The 17322-nt window shown below is 35.3% G+C and overlaps 1 protein-coding gene across 2 annotated transcripts in view; it reads right to left on the reverse strand.

The window, feature by feature from the left end:
- Lrriq1 (leucine-rich repeats and IQ motif containing 1) overlaps positions 1-17322 on the reverse strand; it is a 218294-nt gene that overhangs the window by 116712 nt on the left and 84260 nt on the right. For both annotated transcript variants that reach the window (NM_001447135.1, XM_087556318.1), the window contains 5 exon segments: positions 163-264; positions 7115-7197; positions 7431-7526; positions 8030-8151; positions 8805-8894. In NM_001447135.1, coding sequence (NP_001434064.1) covers positions 163-264; positions 7115-7197; positions 7431-7526; positions 8030-8151; positions 8805-8894 — 493 coding nt within the window.

Raw genomic sequence — 17322 nt, forward strand, 5'->3', positions numbered from 1 at the left:
GCTTTTAGTTTGATATATAGATTTAATTTTTATTCAAAGCTAATTAGCATATATAACTTTCATGTGTGCACTGTATGTCTTACAAGGACTGAAAATATATTAATAATACTTTTTCCTATCCTTACAGACCTTTACCTTTCTGTGTCTTTCATTAAACCTTACCTGCAAAGTAATTGTCTCTTCTGAGCTGTGATTTCTTTGATGACTTGGTAACCGAAAGTTTATTTTTGTTCTTTTTGAATAATGCTAGTCGCACAGACGGTTCTAGGGGAAGAAAGATAAAAAGACCACCTCTATGTTACTCCTTCTCTAATACCACCATATGTTTTCTTTATGTTTTTACTGCATACATTTATATTTCATTATAAACACTCTATGGAGCTCTGTGTAACAAGATACCTGTTTAAATTTGATAATATAAAGTAATCTTAGTTAGAAGATCAAATGTATAGTTCTCATTTAGTATAATGACAGAAATATTAATAATACTGTGAAAATTTGAATGTCTATACATTTTCAGGTAGCATTTTCTTATTTGGGAGTCATGCTATTTATGGGAAGATAATATAGTCAATATATCCTCACTAAACTACACAGAGAGCACATATAAGAGATAGAAGCATGATATCAAGGAAACAGATAATAGAAAAAAGTAATTCTACATACAAAGTGTTTTCTCCTCTGTACTAAATAATTTATGTAGCAAGGAAGTTATATAAACTCTTGCTGTATTTTAATGTTATAAATTGTATTAATCTGGCTAGAATATTGCAAAGTGAGCCATTGTGAATATAGGGCTTTATAATTTCTTATTAATAAATAATGGTTTTATGGAATGGATAAATAGGATTTGGCCCTGTATTCTTTAGCGGTTTTCCAGTTTCTGACTGCACACTGAGAGGAGAAAAGAAGAGCATCTGTAGAAGGGGGCTCTGTGACGAGCTCCTAGTACTCTGTAGTAGTCTTCCAGCAGTAACTGAGCCCCACTGAGGCTCATTTGTGTGTTTACAACACGACACTGAAGTTATCAGTCAACGCTTGGCTCTTTTCTGCCTTAAGGTATTATGATCATTTCGAGGTTATGTTTTTGTTTATTTTTTAACAAAAATTCACTAGGAATTAGCAATAATAAGTGTGCAGACGTGCCATCGCTCAGGTAGCAAATGTCCTATAAGCCATTCACATATCTAGCGATATCTCAAAAGATGTATAAGTCAACTTGAGAAGGTATAATTTCACAACCCTATGTAAAGACTCAGTTTTTATCACTATCTTAATGCCATTCTTCTCACACAAAAATATCATTAAATGTAGTTATTGTGTATTGTTTAATGACAGGGTCTCATATAGCATAGCGTGGACTCAAACTTTTTGGATAGTCATTAACATCAATCTACCTGCCTCTACCTTCTGTGTGGATTTCAGCCATGCACAGATATGCCCAATTTTGTGAGCTGCTGGTGGCTGAACCTAGGGCTTCCTGAGAATGAGATAAAGGTTGCTCAAACTGAACAACTGTGTGAGCTACTTTTATATTGCTGTAATAAAACACCAAGACCAAAAGCAACTTAAGAAAGACAGGGTCTACTTTAGCTTATGGTTCCTGAGGGATAAGAGTTCATTGGTGCAAAGTAGAGTCATAGCAAGAAACAGCAGCCTTGCTCTGAGGACCAGAGTGCTGGGAGCTCACATCTTGAACCAAATGCACAAATGGCAGAGAGCAAACTCAAAGAGGCAAGATTTTTTCTTCCATTTTTATTAAATTGGGTATTTCTTATTTACATTTCAAATGTTATTCCCTTTCCTGGTTTCCTGTCCATCAGACCCCTAACCCCTTCCCCTCTCCTTCTATATGGGTGTTGCCCTCCCCATATTAAAACCGTCCCTTTTGACAAGTGTTCTTACCTCCTAAACCTCTCCAAACTGTAACCAACTGGGGAGCAAGTGTTCGAATGCCTGAGACCATGGGGGCACTTCTAATTTAAACTACTATAATCAGCTCGCTGGCCATGGTCTTATATCTAGAACATAATTTGAAATTAATAAATTCAACTTCAAATGTTTTCAAAGGCTTTTAAAGTACTAACATTGATTGGAAGTTGAAGGTCTCTTCTGCTGACTCAGATAATCTCTCTCTTTTTTTAAAAGATTTATTTATTTTATTTATATGAGCACACTGTAGCTGTCTTCAGACACACCAGGAGAGGGCACCAGATTCCATTATAGATGGTTGTGAGCCACCATGTGGTTGCTGGGAATTGAACTCAGGACCCCTGGAAGAGCAGTCAGTGCTATTAACCATTGAGCCATTCCAAAAAGGAGGAATGGGAACATAGCAAAGTAATATTAGACTTAAAGCAAGACTGGATCCCAGCAAGGCAAACACCAAATCCTACAGCTTCATGTCTAATGTCCAATACTTTCATTTCAAAGGACTAGGTGGCTATTTCCCTGCAGCTATGCTTCCTGCAACATACTTCTGTCTTTGGATGGCTCTACTCCCTATATACAGTCCTTATAACAGGCATTCCACAGCCAACATCTTAGAACATCCTTTGGAGTCTAGGATTCATGCTAATGCATTCACACCATAGTCTTTTCCCTTTATTGGGTCTTCATACAGGAACTCCTTTGTCACATTCTTAGTATGAGACCATGGAGTGAAAATGCAGAATTTCTTGTATCCATCATGTCTCTAAGGCCAGCATCACATGGAAAACACTGCTAAGTTTGGCTTGGTGTGGACCCTGGCCCTCTTGAACCACATTACCACCAATATTTGTTTGCATATACAAGTACTAATTTAAATTTAACTTCCCAAATATGAATCTAAAATTTACTAAAGACCCACAAAGCCATAAATATATAATTTTAAATGTTTATTAATAACTTTAATATTGAGTTAGGTGCCAGATAAGTTAGTGGATTATGGAATTTAATGTGAAATAGGTAAAGAGGTTCAACTGCTTTATGATTCAGAGTGAATTCCATTATTTGTTTTTGGAAGCACAACAGAATAGTGTTTGACTGAAATTCTTATTATTTCTAGAATTTTTGAGGTAAATAAAATAAATCTTAAGTAAATTTTGCTTTGCTGAGGTTTTGTCATTATTAATCCCTCTCATTTAAAAATTCATTAGCTATTTTTGGAAGCTCTTTTCCCACATCTCGTGATCCCCTTAAAATGCACTAGATGAGTGTGTTAAAACACTCTACATTTCTTACTTCTTGAATATGACTTAATAATACAAAGCGGCTTAAACCATTTTTATTGAAAATAAAGCCAGCAAATACCCAGTGACGAAGAATCATATACGTGATACTTTCAGGAACTAAAGAGCCAATGAATCATTTTTATCCTTCTGTCTCACCCTTCCTTTAAAAATATTAACCTGTTTTTACTTCACCTTATTTTAATTAGAAAAGCTTAAATTCAACAAGCATAAATACGATGTATACAGAGAAACATGTATTATGTCTGCATTCTACACTTTCTACCCTTATATTTTGCCCGCTTCTAGGCACCCAAATCCCTCTACTGAGAGCTTCTGAAGAGTGTGAGGCATCAAAACCAGCCACCCACTCCCTTTCCCCAGCCAGCTCATCTAGTCTTACTTCCAAATATGCTTGCTACCCTCAGGTTATTGACCCTGCATGTTTTCAATAGACTTGGGCCTCTCGCCTTACATATGGTGTTCTTCGTGGCAGTCCTGAATCTTAAACTTCCCTCAGAGTCTGGTAACTCGGATTCTGGTAACCAAGTTCTGAAATACCTTTTGTGTGGAGGGCAGCAGAACAGACAGAAACCACACAAAACAGTACTAATTACTACTGTTTCTAGCTGATATCAATCACAAGGGGGAAAATTACTTACTAGGTAAAACAGCAACGATCTAGATCCAAATGTCAACTGTGTAAACCATGACAACATCACAGAAATCTTAGACTTCCTGTCAAGAATGCCAAGCAATTCCTCCACCATCATCTCCTTCTTCCCCCTTCAGCTTCTTTTTAGCTTTCTCTACTTAAATAATACTTTGTAACAAAGAAATAAGACAAAACAAACAGGACTGCTTCGGAGGCCTGTATTGTCAGCTAGGCAGGACACTGGGTCCTGCTGCTCTTTAAAGCAGCCGGCCTGTTATACCAGCAGATTTCATCAGGAACAGGAACAGGCTTTTCCCCAGGCTTTGCAACCACTGTAGCTCCTCAACTCTGCTTCCTGATTAACCAGTTTCTCCAGCAGTTTTTTTCCCCCCTCTCTTGGCGAACTACTCCTTCACCCATTATTATCTCCAATCAGCGGACGTTCTGCCCCTGCCATGTTTTCATTTTCACCTTAAATACATATTTTTGATTCATATTCCTTGACTTATAAAAATATATAAAACCTATGAACAGAAAATATGAAGCGCTTTTTCCTGACCAGCCATGACCGCCGTATTTAATGCTCCCATACTCTGTGTGAATGCTAGTCTTCCTTGAGGCTCACAGCTTTGTTAGAATGCAGAATAGCATCAACTCCATTTAATTAACAGATCCTGGCCCATCCCAAGGCCCTCGGCCTGCAGAACTAGCAACTCTTACAGCACTTTTGCGGACAATGCTGCCCTCTCATGGCTCCAAATTTTCATGTTTGCAGACTTTCCGTATAAGATGTGCTTAGTATTCCCATTAGTATTTAAACTCTCCTAGTAGGCATTTTCAGGTTTAGCAGAATGTGGATAGTTAAGTAAATATTTAAATATTGTTTTTGAATATTAGTGGCTAAAACTTTAAATCATGGTCATTTTCAAGTAAATTAATGACATCACCAGTATCATTATGAAAACTGGAAAGGCAACGGCAGTTAGATTAAATTTTAATCTCTAAAAGAAATCTAATCACAACCTGAGTAAATTAGCATTAAATAATTTACTCTGAGATGAAAATAGTGTAAGCACCATAAAATTAATAGAAGATAAATAAAATAAAATATAAATAAATTCATTCAAGGGGGCCTCTTTTTTTTCCTTTTTATTCCTTTTCATTTTTAACCTTCACTTATTCCAACTGATCTGTCAACTGTCAGGAGGGTATAGGGGAAAGCAATGAGAACCATAAAAGGGTCGTTGTTAAATTCTTTATTAGACTCTTTTATTCAGATTTTGAAGTCATTGATTTTGTGTCTTTAATATATTGATTTTTTTAAAAAGGCAACAAACACATGACAAAGAGATTTAAAATTTCCCTCTGTGGTAAAGAGTTGATTGGCACTATGTGGTCAGCTGATGGTCTACACTTTGAAAGTCACAACTGTCACCTAGGACTTTTCCTAATAACTTAATGCTTATTCAACACCGCCAAAACATTAAGTTAAAAATGGAGTCACATGTTTCACTGTGGGTTTTCCCTTCTCATTTTTGACCCTATCACGCCCCCTTGTGACTGATAAAAAGAAACTCTTTTACTTAATTATATCTAGGTGTAACCCCAAATTCAAAACAACATTATACACCAAGAAAGGAAACTTTACAACTATGCCAATACTGCTTGGTGAATCCTTTGCAGTGAAACATTTAATTGGCTGATCAAACTTTATCAGACTTTCCTTAAATAAGGTTTCCATGACAACAGCAGGACAAAAGACATCCCCAGTGGCAGAATCATATAAGCATTTTACCAACATAAACTTTTCCTCAGTTCTCACCAGGGAAGGAGACTGCAAACATGGTGTTATTTCTTTTTAAAGAAAACCTAGCAAAATAGGTGCGGAATTGTGACTGGGTCAGTTCTCAACCTATTTTGCCTTTGAACTTGGCTCAGGGGTTCCATGTATTTTTTTCTATTATTCTTAAAACAGCTCCTTTTGAGATTCATGTAGAAGGATAGAAAAACAAACCATAGGAATGAAGAAGTTTATTGAACAACTTTTTTTTATTGTATTGTATTCCGCATACCCAGACTGAGCTTCGAGACTCCCTTAGTTTTGAGTTACAACTTCTCTGAAGTAGCCAGTGGTTTGGTTCCCAGTAGATAACCTTCATAGGGATTTATAAAATGAGTTGAGAGCAGACATAGACAAGGGGAAAGCACTGTACTTAAATTTATTTTAAAATGTTTAAATGTTAAATGTTTGTATCTGACAATCAGTATACAAAATTACAGTTATCTCAAGAGGATGCAACATGGAAATTAAAATGTTTAAAAATCTAAAAATAAATTACCATGAATTTATCAAAAGCTACTGACTGATATGAAATGTATTTTATGTATTAAAATGTATTTCTGTTATTTTAATTCAGATTTTAAACTATATATGCATATATGTCAGAATTTAATAAACATTCAAAGAAACAGGTAATTTCTGAGCTACACGTATAATTTTTTCTTGATTACTTGTAACAAAACTGCTCATTAGAAGAGTATTTATATTAAGCTCATAAACTCATGAGATTATAAAGATTGAAGGTAAATGTAATGTGTAGATAAATTTAAAGTTTTGAACAAATATAAAATCATAACCATTTGCTATTTTTTGCCTCATATCTCTGCATTTCGCATGTATATGTAAATGAGAAGAGACCAAAGAAAGAATACTATCACAACTGGATAAAAAATTATGCCTTCCAATTTTTACCAAATTTTTCAGTCACGAGAGAAATCAATTGAGTGTGTGTGTGTGTGTGTGTGTGTGTGTGTGTGTGTGTTTTCATGTGTGAACATCTACAGTTAAAATCCACTAAACTGATGTATTTAGTTTACTGACTAGCCAGGTCATTTACGAGTGCACAAAGAAAGGAGCACATTCAGCGGATGGTTTTTTAATCAACATTCCATGATGTACCTTCCAGCCCAGACACAAATTATAACAAAGCTGACAGAGCACACAGCACAGAGAAAAGTCACTGCCCATGTATGTAAAGCAGGGATTATTTTTAAAAATAAAAGAGCAAAATATAGCATTAAGTGCGATTTATAATTTTCTTTGAAAATCGAGGATTTTGTAGTTATTAGCTTAGATATAATTTCCTGTGCATTAATTTCTGTTTGTATTAAATACAACATAGAAAACATGATTTAAAAATTTTATAGTCAATATCACAACTACTGCCGCTCAAAGGACATGACTTACCTAATTTTTTCCTTAGTTTCCTTGATTTCATTTTCTTTGCTCTCTTTAGCATTTGCTGAGCTGTAGAGATATCCTTAAAGCCCCTATTAAAAAGATACAGTGAAAATATCTAAAGTATATTTGGACATAGATATACATGTAAAGGTACATATTTGAAGTGTATTGCATACAATACATCTACAATTCCAATTATTAACTTATTTCAAAGGTAGGTTTAGTAAAGACTAATGACTACTTGGATCCCCCAAAATATCTGTCTGTGATATCCAGTAGTCCTTCAAATTCTTATTTCTTTAGTGCAAAATAGAGGACTTACCATTCTTCTGAAATTTTTTCCTCTTTTTCAGATTGCAGTAAACTCTTCCTACTTGATTTTGATTCAGGTGTCCAGGATAAAGTTCCACTTTCTGATCTGCTAACGAAGTGCATGTTTTTAACAGAATCACCAGAATTGCATCAGCCCCTTTAAAAACTACAAGCTGTTATTGTCTCAAACTTGGAAATAAAATCTATTTAAGCTACAGAGGAGTTTTATCTTGAAAAGTAATAAAAGTCTGCCATTAATTTAAAATGTTTACATTTCAATTACATGGAGCATATTTCAATCCTTTTGCTGAAAGGACTGGGGTCCTGGGACTTTTATTCTAGTGCCTCTCTGTACCTGTCAGGTCATGAAGACCTGTTTGCACAATTATTGCATTATTTCACCGAAAGGTGAGTTTTGCATTGCTTTAATGCATCTAACTCACACATTTTTCACATTAGAATTTTCATACTTTAACATTACACATTCTTCATCTTTTAACCGAATCATGCACATCGATTTTTATGGCTATTCTCCTTCCATAAGGGATGTGTACTTTTGTCTTTGCCATTTCTAAGTCAGTGCTGATTTAACTGAGCAACTTAGCTTACCTGCTACTGAACTGCGTGTGCTCTGACGACAACAGATTTTCTCTCTCATTGCAAAGCCATGCTTGAGCTGGATGAGCTGGTACCGGGGGTGAAGTTTCATCATGTCTCAAAGTCCGAGTGTTCTTATGTTAAAAGCATACAGAAATGTAAAGGAAATGGAACAATTCCAGCATTTGTATTGTTATCTCACTTGGGTCAGCCTGAGCCATCTTAAAAGGGAAACTCATTACAAAATTAAACTGATAATAAAATGAAATTTCTGGAACATGCCTCAATATGCTTTTGTTACATGGGGAATAGTTTGCTTTTTTGGTATAGCTCACATATACAAAATGATTAATTGCAAAGATCTTTAGAAATCTCGGAAAACGAAAACTTCAAAGATTATCAAATAAATAACAGATATTGTGGTCCCTTGACCTCTGGCTGAGGATCCTCAGCTGCCCCTATCCGTGTGCATTTCTGCATTTTTAAAGAACTGTCAGCCAGTGATTTTTGTCTGCTGCCAAATATGCAGCTGAGACACATCATTATTTTTTTTTCTGGCTACTGTGAAATAAAGCATTGAAAGAAATCCAAAGTAAAGAAAAAATAGAGAGTAAATGAAAGAAAGGCTACATGAAAAATTACATCTGGGGATGAGGAGGAAGTCAAAGGCTTCTAGAAGTAATCATGTTTTTCAAGCTAATAAATTGTATTATTAATCACCACAGCATAGCAGAACCTTCAGAAGCCAGATGAGATCAAGCACTCAGAAGTTTCCATGACATGTTACCTTTGGCCAGGGCAGCTGCTTGGAGAGAGGCAGTGTTTGTGAAGGGAAGCCGGTGGAATCTAAGGCTGGCCAGTCTTTCTCCAAGGCATCCTGCATGAGTAATAACATTAGAACGGACAATGTCTTCCTTGCAAACCTTTACCATGGTTCCTTTACACTGTACAATTTGCACAAATGTACACAAAGTCCATGAGGTCTTTTGTATATAGGAAAATTTTACATTCTTCAGTGAGAGGCTGCACCTCTGGCTAAGGCATTCATTATAAAACGCTTGATCCACACACTTTGGTTAAGGGAGGAGCTGATCAGTGATTGCTCTAAAAATGAGGTGAACCCTGTTCTGAGTTCATTACTGACTCTCTGCTGTCTAGAAGTAACCAAGAAAAATCAGCATTAAGCCTATTGTGGTGCAAATCACATTTTCTATTAAACACTGTTATAAAGACCACATATTTTAATAAATTAGAATCAGTTTTCCTTAAGTATTGCATATAAGCTAGGGTTTGCTTTAACTTTTACTTTCAATAATCTTACAAGTTTTATTTTTACAGAAAGGAGAAATTTATATTCCTGGTTTAAAAACATGTATAGTATGTCCTTTCTGATGCAATTATATACCAAAACAATTCTTCAGGCAGGAAAAGAGTTAATTTATATGTCAAGTGTGAAAGTTTTACTGTGTAAGACTTTTCTCTTCATCCTGAATCATGTTTGTTCCACTTATACAATTCCCAAGTCGATTCTTTATTCAATAAAGTTTTATTAATTACATGAATGGTGCACATTTAAGGCAAAATTATCTGAATTTTATGTAATTGGTTTATCTTATCTGCTGTATCTTAGAGTAATCTGTGATTCTTTATGAACAAGGATCACCAGGACACTTAATAGCATTTAGAAGGCTGTAAAATAGCCAATCCCTTTGAAAGGTAGAGTGGCTATATTCTGAGAAAATGCTAACAGTTTTTGCCACTTACAGAAGTTCAGTGTGCCTTGCTTATTGAATGACTACTGAAAAATGCGAGACTAAGCCACTAGTCACTGCTGGTAGGCCAGACAGCAACACACTTTTACTGAGTCATTATTCTTAGGAGACAAAATCAAGGTCATGGTATTCCAATATCACATGAACATAACAACTATACACAGTAAAATTTTTTATGGGATTTCTTATTACACAAGAATTATTAACACACAAATATCTATCTCACAGTTACATTTAGTTTAAGAATTGTAATTGGGAAATATGGAATAAGTTCAAGAATTTAATTATATGGTGATTCTATCAAGTAAAATGTATTAGACATCTGAGAGAATTTTAACCATTCTTATGACAGTAAATACACTTGTTACTGAATTTCACAATAAACTTAATTTATCAATTCTACTAGAAAGAAATGTTTTAAAGTACTATGTTGTACACAGTAAATATACAAATTTTATTTTTCAAACAAAGTATTCAAATATTCCCAAACAAAGGATTATTGGAGATACAGGGAGAAGGCACAGGAAGAGGACGCTCCCTGGAAATTTTAATAGTTTTCTCCCCATATCTGAGGAAGATAAGATAAGAAAATGGCAGCCAAGGAACACTGCTGTGGTTCTGAGGAAATAACAATGAGAGGGAAAAAAACTGATGGTTTTCAAAGTTTGGAATGAGAAAGGTGACATGGAGGGCATTTGTATTCATTGTTTTTGAAAATAAGATATTAAAACTGTTTGCAACTATTGATGCTGATAATATTACCTACTTGCTAAATCATGTCAGAAACCCAGGAAACTCCCATTGACTTCTACATTCAGGTTGGTTTCTCTGTCTCCTGACAGAATATAAAATACCTAATGACTGCCCTTTAAAAACAAAGAAAAGAACTGAAGTTCGATGCAAAATTCCTGACAAGACTGAGATTCAGGGTCTTAAAGTACTTATATTTTTTTCTGAGTGGTAATGTATATTTTTTTCTGAGTGGTAATGTATATTTAGACAGGGAAGGGTCACAGGTTGCTGAACAGCAGCTATCATGGAATTAATGATCTTATTGTAAGGAAAATGGTTAAAATGCAGAGTGTGTGTGAAAATGAGATGATGAAAACTAGGAAAAGACACGGTGCCCTCTGCCTACTGGTTACGACTGGCTCCTGACTACTGGGAGACAATTTGTGCTGTCGATCTGGCGTATACTAATCTTCCTAGAACTTTAAAATACCTGTCAAATCAGTTCATCTTTTTCTCTCCTCTGGAAATCTAGCTCCCCACCCTCACTCTATAGCACTGCCCCCTACAGAGCACCACAGTAGCAGTAAAATAACAGCAGTGCCCTTTACAGCAGGTTTCTCTCTAGTGGCATTCCCATAGTAGTGCTCTCTACCACAGTTCTACCTGTAGCAGTACTCCAATAGCCTCACTCCATACCAGTACTCCAGACAGACGTTCTCCCTAAAGTAGCTATCTCTGTAGAAGGTCTTTCTATAGCTATTGCTGTATGCTCCAATAGCAGTATTCCATAGAACAGCACTCCGCTAGAAACACTCACTAGCAGAAGTCCTGTTTCTACAGCAGGACTCAGCAGCAGTACTAAGTTTAGTAGTTCTCTCTCTAGCAGCTCAGTTTAGAGCAGGTCTCACCTTACCATATTCTCTATAGCAATATTCCAATAGCAGTTCTCCCTAGGGCAGGAATCTAACAATATCTCTCTATATAGCAGTATTCATTGTCTTACTACAGAAATTACAGCATCTAGAAATAGTATTTTCCTTCTCAGACTACTGAAGTAGGATATAATGAATTTGAGCAGGTAAATTGAAAACAACACCTTAGATCCTGGGAGATAGATAGGGGAGAAAGAACAGTGACCCCTGTTTTTCAAACTAGCCTATACTTTCCCTTTCCAAGAAAAATTCTCCCACGGGGATCTACCAAACTAGTTAAAGTATCTGAGAGTTCATTTACTGATGGGTATTCCAGGATAAAATCTAGACTAATGACAATGACCTCAGTTAAATACACTGAGACAAATTACATGAATTCTGCACCAATCTTGTGAGTCAGAACCCTCAGTGGCCATGGGAGTGCAATGTGAGGAAAATCTGTCTTTGTAGAACTAAGGTACAGATAGATATTCTTAGGCAACTATTCATTTCTGAATATTTAGGGTAGCTTTTGATGTTCATAATAAACGAGTGAATGCTGCTGCTATTTCTTCAGGGTAGAAAACAAGTTATTTGCTGTACAAAATAACAAAATAACCATCAACTGGAATATAAATAGTATGTGGTTCCACATGTCAGGATTAGTTGGAGCATGCTCTTCAGATATTTTACAGGGAAGATCTATGAAGAAAATTGTTAAACACAGTAAGTTCTTTCTGCATGAAATGAAGTTCACTTTGGTCTGGAAATCTTAATTCTTCCACAAGCATTCAGAATGTATGCTAATATAACTTGTTATATTATATGTAGGAAATATCATACACCTCAAAGTTCTTGGCACTTAATAAATTTGGGTAAAGTATATTTAATAAAACAAAAATAGATGTTGGTGAAAAGTGTCTTTGGTTGCTCTACGGCATGGTGTTTAAGGCATAAAATCATAATAGACTGACATGTGTATCTGATCCCAGGTACATGGTCAAACTAGTTTTATACTTATTTCCTTTCAATAATTGCAATAGGAATATTGAAATGTACTTCTAACAAGCCGTGAATGTGTGGTCATGTTGTTTCCATGTAGCTATCCTGGCACCAAGCATGGTGTCTGCCATGGGATAAGCACTCAGCAATTCCCGATTAAAAGAGAGTACGTTTGAATTAGTTCTATATGACTGTGTTGTGATATATCTTGAAAATTCAGAATTTGATTCAAAATATAATTATTTCCATTACTTATATTAATAAAAGAAAAAAAAGTGGTCAGTTAGGTCATATACATTGTACACGGGCAATTTTAAGAAAAGTTAAAAATAATGGAACCTTCTGGTTATTTGATTACATGCTCTGAAGTTGTATGGCAATGGGAAGGAAATGAAAGAATCAAAGGAAGACTGAAGTAGTTTCATAATGAGTACTTGCTTTACATTATGTGTTTTGTTAAGTAGTTGGAGGAATGGCTCTGCTGGCACAATGATTTTGGAACCCCTGCATCCACATAAATGTTAGACATGCTAGTATGAGCAGTATTAGTGACAGAAGGGTATTGGGAGAAAGTATTCCATTACATACCTATATAATATTGTCAAAAATCAAAATCAGTAATAAAACAATAAAACTGTATAGTTTAAACTATACAGCTTAATACAGAGTAATAGCATAATTTAAATTATGAATTCAATAAATATAACAAAATGATTAGATAAAGTAGGAAATATTATTAGTGAAACACTTGATAGGACAAACATAAACATGTCGGTCTCTAACCCAAGGCAATGTTTTAACATTGAAATTGGCAGTGAATTTTTAAAATAACAACACAAAAAATCATATGCAACAGGAGAAAAAATAGACACATAGGATTCATTGAAATAAATACTTCAATCCAGCTCAGAAAACAACAAAGTAAATAAAATCCGCATTACAGAATATCTGCAGCCAGGTAGTGATGGTGCATGACTATAATCCCAGGTGTCAGGAGGCAGGGGCAGGAGGATCTCTGGGTTAGGGGTCAGCCTGGTCTAGAGAGAGAGAGTTCCAGGACAACCAAGAACAGAAAAATCCTGTCTCAGGAACCAAAAATAAAATAAAATAATCTGCAAAATACACATCTGGTAAGGAGTTCATAACTAAGGTGTAAAAGAAATCCACAACTATTCCCCCGGAATGCATGTACAGCACTTTCTAGGATCTGTAAGACCTGAAGATCAGTAGCTAGCCCTTGAAAAACTAAACCAACAAGAAAGACTTTAAGTCTATCCAATGAAAAACATGTAGTTAGATTTAAAGAAAATAAACAAAGGGTCTGAGTAGATGCTCTTTAAAAACACACACACATACACAAATGACCAACATGGTTCTGGGAAAATACTCAACATCATCATGTTCAGAAAAATGTGCACCAAGACGCAGTGACATGGTTCTGCATGCAGAAAAGATGGCTAGTAATAAAAACACATATTATAACAACGATACAACAATGCGTGAAGAATGAGGTCATTCATATTATTGGAGTGAATATAAATTATCATCATCCATATTAAGAAACAGTATAAAAATCTCTGTAAAACTAAAAATTGAACTAAAAATAGATTAACTGATCCAATAATTTCTCTACTTGGTATGCATCAAAAGGAAATAAAATCAATGTGTTAAAGAAATGCATGGGCCTCGTGTTTATTACAGCACTAGGCATAATATGAAATCAACTTAAATTTTCATCAGTAAGTATACAAACAAAATGTGGTGTTCATAGAGTAGGGTAACATTTAGCCAATAGAAATGATAGAAAGTCACTTGCAACAAGGCAGATGAGTCTGGAGGGCACTGAGCATTTAAAATAAACAAACAAAAAACCTGTGTCATTGTGCTCATGTATGTGGAATCTAAGTGAGTTGAGTCATAGAGGTAGAGTAGAATAATGATTTCAGTCTGTAAGGACAGAGTCAGAAAGGGGAAAAGAGATGTTGGTTAAAGGGTCAGCATTTTAGTTTGGAAGCTGGAGTAACAGTTTGAGGAATAATGTGCTTGCATGAAAGTATAAGGATCAGTGTCCAGAATCTCAGAACTTACTTAAATGCTGAGCGTGACGGCTTGTCTATAATCTCAGCATGCAGGAAGGAGAGACAAGGAATTCTTGGAGCAATCTACTAGTCAGAATACTCAAAATGTCAAGTGTGGGTTTTACTAGAATCCTAGCCTCAATATAAATGGAGAGTGACTGAGGTGAACACCCACTGTCAACTTGGATCCTTCACATGCATGCAATGTTCACTCCTACACATGTGAATATACACATACATACACATATGACACATAGACATGCATAAGCAAAGAATGAATTTAGAAGAAAATGCAGTTCATTATCATACATTACAACTATTACTTAACAACATATTACCTTCTTGGTATAATTCTGAGCAGATGACAAAGAGATTTCCTCTACAAAACTGATAATTTCTTTTAGTAATGCGTACATTAATTAGCTAAACTTGGTTATGTGACTATTCATACATATATGCATATTTTAAAACATCATGTTGCAAATAATAAACAAATAACTTTATTGACCACTGAGAAAGTAGATATAATTTAAATGAATCTTCCAGCATTAAAGGATAAAATCATAAAAGAATATTAAAGAATATAAAACTGTGTGAAGCATTTAGATATCTATCATAATATTTCTTCACAACTTTTTCACCAAAAAGAAAAACAAAAACAAACAAAACACAAAAATTTGAAGCAAATTTCTACAAGAATTTTCCAAAAGTATTGAAAGACATGAACCACAAATTTAAGAAGATTTGACTTCTCTTAAACCAAACAGGAAAATTCAAAGTCAAATATGCTGAGGTTTAGCAACAACAATCATAAGAAGAGAAAACAAACTTAAAGAAATTGGCAATCTGTCAAATTTCACTGAAAGTAGAATAAATATTATGGAGACCCTGTGAAGCAAAGAATGATGATCACAGGGCTATTAAGGAAGAAAGAAAGGGTTCATAAAAGGTCAAAGATCAAGTAAAAAGCAAATGATAGAAAGAAAAGAAGAAAAGTAAAAATACTTGGTTAATATAAAAGGAGGGGTCACAAGAAAGCTTAAAAACTGAACATAGAACAGATAGGGCAAATGGGGAAAAAAAGAAAATATCCCTAAAAGAATTAGTTATGCAGAGAAACTAGCATAAAAGGAGAACATATTTTACGAATGGTTCAATGACACAGTGATTTCATTGTGATTTCACTGCATTCAGGAGTTGTGGAATATTCCATTGGGATCGTCAGTCATCCTTTCCCATCAATAAGTTCCAGATTCAATCACAAATCCTGTCTAAAATTTATGTAGAAGAGCTACAAGGATGGCAGCTATAATAGCTGACATTTTCCTCTGTGTGCAACAAGAGAGAAAGAGAGAGCGAGAGAGAGAGAGAGAGAGAGAGAGAGAGAGACAGAGACAGAGACAGAGACAGAGACAGAGACAGAAGAGAGACAGAGAGAGGAGAGACAGAGAGAGAAGAGTATGATGAAAATGCTAGCAATTTACTTGCTTGCAGAATATGCACATCATTTTCTTCATTTTCTAAATTTGTGTATGCATTTGTATGTCTCTTGGTTTGTGCATATGAGTGCAATGCTTTTGCAGGCCAACAGAGGAAGTCAACTATCTGACTAAAATTAATGTGAAAATGAATAAAACTTATGAAATTATCTTTAATATGCAAATACACCAAATACTTAGGAATAAGTTTAACCAAACTAAACAGAAGGACTATAAAAGAAAGCTTCATACTTTCTAATGTAGTTACCTAAAAATGTCTCTATCTTTCTGTTGGCACTATGATAACAGAGCTGTATGTATATGGGCTGCATCCCCAGGTGGGGCAGGCTCTGAATGGCCATTCCTTCAGTCTCTGCTCCAAACTTCGTCTCCATATGTCCTCCTATGAATATTTTTCTTCCCCCTTCTAAGAAGGACTGAAGCATCCACACTTTGCTCTTCCTTTTTTTTGAGCTTCAGGTGGTCTGTGTATTATATCTCGGGCAATCCAAGCTTTTGGGTTATCAGTGAGGGAATACCATGTGTGATTTTTTTGTTATTGGGTTATCTCACTCAGGATGATATTTTCTAGTTTCATCCATTTGTCTAAGAATTTAATGAAGCCATTGTTTTTAATAGCTGAGTAGTACTCCATTTTGTAGGTGTACCACATTTTCTATATCTATTCCTCTCTGGCTATTATAAATAAGGCTGCTATGAATATAGTGGAGCATGTGTCCTTGTTTTATGTTGGGGCATCTTTTGGGTATATTCCCAGGAAAGTTATAGCTGGGTCCTCAGGAAGTACTATGTCCAATTCCTGAGGAACCTCCAAAGTGGTTGTACCAGCTTGCAATTCCATCAACAATGGAAGAGTGTTCCTCTTTCTCTATGTCCTTGCCAGCATCTGTTGTTACCTAAGTATTTGATCTTAGCCATTTTGACTGTTGTGAGATAGAATCTCAGGGTTGTTTTGATTTGCATTTCCCTGATGACTAAAGATGTTGAGCATTTTTTTAGGTGCTTCTAGGCCATTCAATATTCCTCAGCTGAGAATTCTTTGTTTAGCTCTGTTTGGTAGCTAAACTAGAATGATGCTACATTTAAGATATTAATATGCTTTGAAAAGCAGTTAACCTATTTTCAAAATAACCAGACATTTAACATTAGAAAAATACTTTTATATAACTAATTCTCAGCAATGTGCTACTTTGTTCGAAGGCAATTAACTGATGGGGCTGTTGGATTAGAGATAGGATCAGAGACCCTATCACGTACCACTGGGAACATGATAGCATGGTAAACATCAATCTCTACATTCACCATTTTCGT

The sequence above is a fragment of the Rattus norvegicus genome, chromosome 7 (assembly GCF_021556685.1).
Source record: "Rattus norvegicus strain SHRSP/BbbUtx chromosome 7, alternate assembly SHRSP_T2T, whole genome shotgun sequence".
Taxonomy (NCBI): Eukaryota; Metazoa; Chordata; class Mammalia; order Rodentia; family Muridae; genus Rattus; species Rattus norvegicus.